This window comes from Bison bison, unplaced genomic scaffold (genome assembly GCF_000754665.1).
Source record: "Bison bison bison isolate TAMUID 2011002044 unplaced genomic scaffold, Bison_UMD1.0 scf7180017864227, whole genome shotgun sequence".
In the NCBI taxonomy this organism is placed as follows: Eukaryota; Metazoa; Chordata; class Mammalia; order Artiodactyla; family Bovidae; genus Bison; species Bison bison.
In genome coordinates this window covers 248769-250854 of record NW_011494799.1, presented here as the reverse complement: position 1 = coordinate 250854, position 2086 = coordinate 248769, and the positions used below count along the sequence as shown (strand labels likewise).

General features: G+C 34.6%; 1 protein-coding gene across 1 annotated transcript in view; it reads left to right on the top strand.

The window, feature by feature from the left end:
• The window catches only part of FAM120C (family with sequence similarity 120C), a gene marked incomplete at its 5' end in the record, with an annotated part of 124500 nt that overhangs the window by 72419 nt on the left and 49995 nt on the right, over nt 1-2086 (top strand). Inside the window, one exon of the mRNA XM_010845890.1 lies at nt 1745-1844. Within this exon, the coding sequence (XP_010844192.1) occupies nt 1745-1844 (100 nt within the window). The remainder of the gene's footprint in view (nt 1-1744; nt 1845-2086) is intronic.

The following is a 2086-nucleotide window of genomic DNA, read 5'->3' as shown; positions in this document are numbered from 1 at the left end:
TTTCTGCCATGAGTGTGTTGTCATCTGCATATCTGAGGTTATTGATATTTCTCCCGGAAATCTTGATTCCAGCTTGTGCTTCATCCAGCCCAGTGTTTCTCATGATGTACTCTGCATTTAAGTTAAATAAGTAGGGTGACAGTATACAGCCTTGACGTACTCCTTTTCCCATTTTGGAACCAGTCTGTTGTTCCATGTCCAGTTCTAACTGTTGCTTCCTGACCTGCATACAGATTTCTCAAGAGGCAGGTCAGGTGGTCTGGTATTCCTATCTCTTTAAGAATTTTCCAGAGTTTGATGTGGTCCACACAATCAAAGGCTTTGGCATAGCCAATAAAGCAGAAGTTGATATTTTTCTGGAACTCTTTTGATGATCCAACAGATGTTGGCAATTTGATCTCTGCTTCCTCTGCCTTGTCTAAATCCACCTTGACCATCTAGAAGTTCATGGTTCACATACTGTTGAAGCCTGGCTTGGAGAATTTTGAGCATTACTTTACTAGTGTGTGAGATGAGTGCACTTGTGCATATGTACTCTTTTGTCTGCTTCTCCTTTCACTCATTATTATGTCTGAGATTAGTCCATATTGTTGCATATATCAGTCCTTTGTTCTTTATTACTGTACAGTTTTTTTATCATATGTATATATCATAATTTATCCATTCTTCTGTTGATAGAATTATTTCTAGTTTGGTGCTATTAAATAAAGCTGTTGTTAGTATTCTTGTTTATATTTTTGGTAGACATATGTACTTATTTTTCCTGGATAAATACTTAAGAGTAGGATTGCTGTGCCATATGGCAAATATATGTTTAGCATAATAAGAAACTCCCAAACTGTTTTCTCAGCTCTACCTATGTATATTCCTACAAGCAGTGTATTGGACTTCCAGTCAGTCCATATCCTTGCCAGGGCTAGATATTTATAATCTTAAATTTTAACCATTCTGGAGGATATATAGTGATTTCACATTATGGATTTTCTGTATGTTTAAGTGGTTTTGGTTGTAATGTTCATACTTTTTGAACCAGTAATTCCACTCTGGGGACATTTTCCTAAGGACATAATTTGAAATCCAGAAAAACTTTTATGTACATATATGTTCTTTGTTGTGTAACTTATAATAGCCAAATGTGAGAAATAAGTGAGACATTGGGTATTAGAGAAGTAGTTAAATAATTTATGATACACTTACAATGATAAGATATTCAGCCATTCAAAATTATCTTGTACTATAATAAAAGCAAGACATGAAATTTTACATAGAGTATGGTATCAACTATAGGAAAAAAATAAATGTTAGGTTGGTCAAAAAGTTTGTTCGAGTTTTTCCATAAGCTATTACAGAAATGTATTAAAATAGACTAGCTGTACTTCAACCCCCCAAAAAATGAATTTTAAAAATCAGTGGAAGGAAACACATCAAAATACCTTTGGGTGATGGTACCGTGTAGTTTTTTTCTATCTTTATGTATTTTTTCTAATGATCATGTAAGAATTTTAGAATAGCACAAAATGTAAGTAAACTTTTTAAACAATTTTTTTAAGTATTTGAGCTTTAATGTTCTATAATACTCTCTCCCTAACCTAATCTTTTCTGCAGTATAAAAAAAAAATTGCTCTCTTGGGTTTCTTGAAACATTTTATTTCTGTGACTATTTTGAATCTCAAATTATAAATTTCATGAAAAAGGCACACTCATGTTATTTCTCCTTCTGAACATCTGATATTCCTATATCCAGTCCAGGACAGAAGATAAAATAGAACGATTCAAGAAAGCAGTTGAGTACTATTCAGTTACAACCAAACTCTCTTCACTGCCAGTGGGGCCCTCCTTTCTAGGTAAGGCTTCCATTTGACCCCGGGCTGCTCTTTATGTAGAAGAAACTGAGTCTCTCAGAACTCCTGGGACAGAGTGTAATCACTTATTTGTATTGCACCCTCCTAGAAGTTATTCCTATTTGATAGACATTTGCCTTTTGATTTCCATGTAATAAGAGAGGTGACATGAAACGGGGCCCTCATTTCTTGAATTTATAGATGGGATCCAATGCCATTTCCTTAGCTTGGGCTTCTTCTGGTGC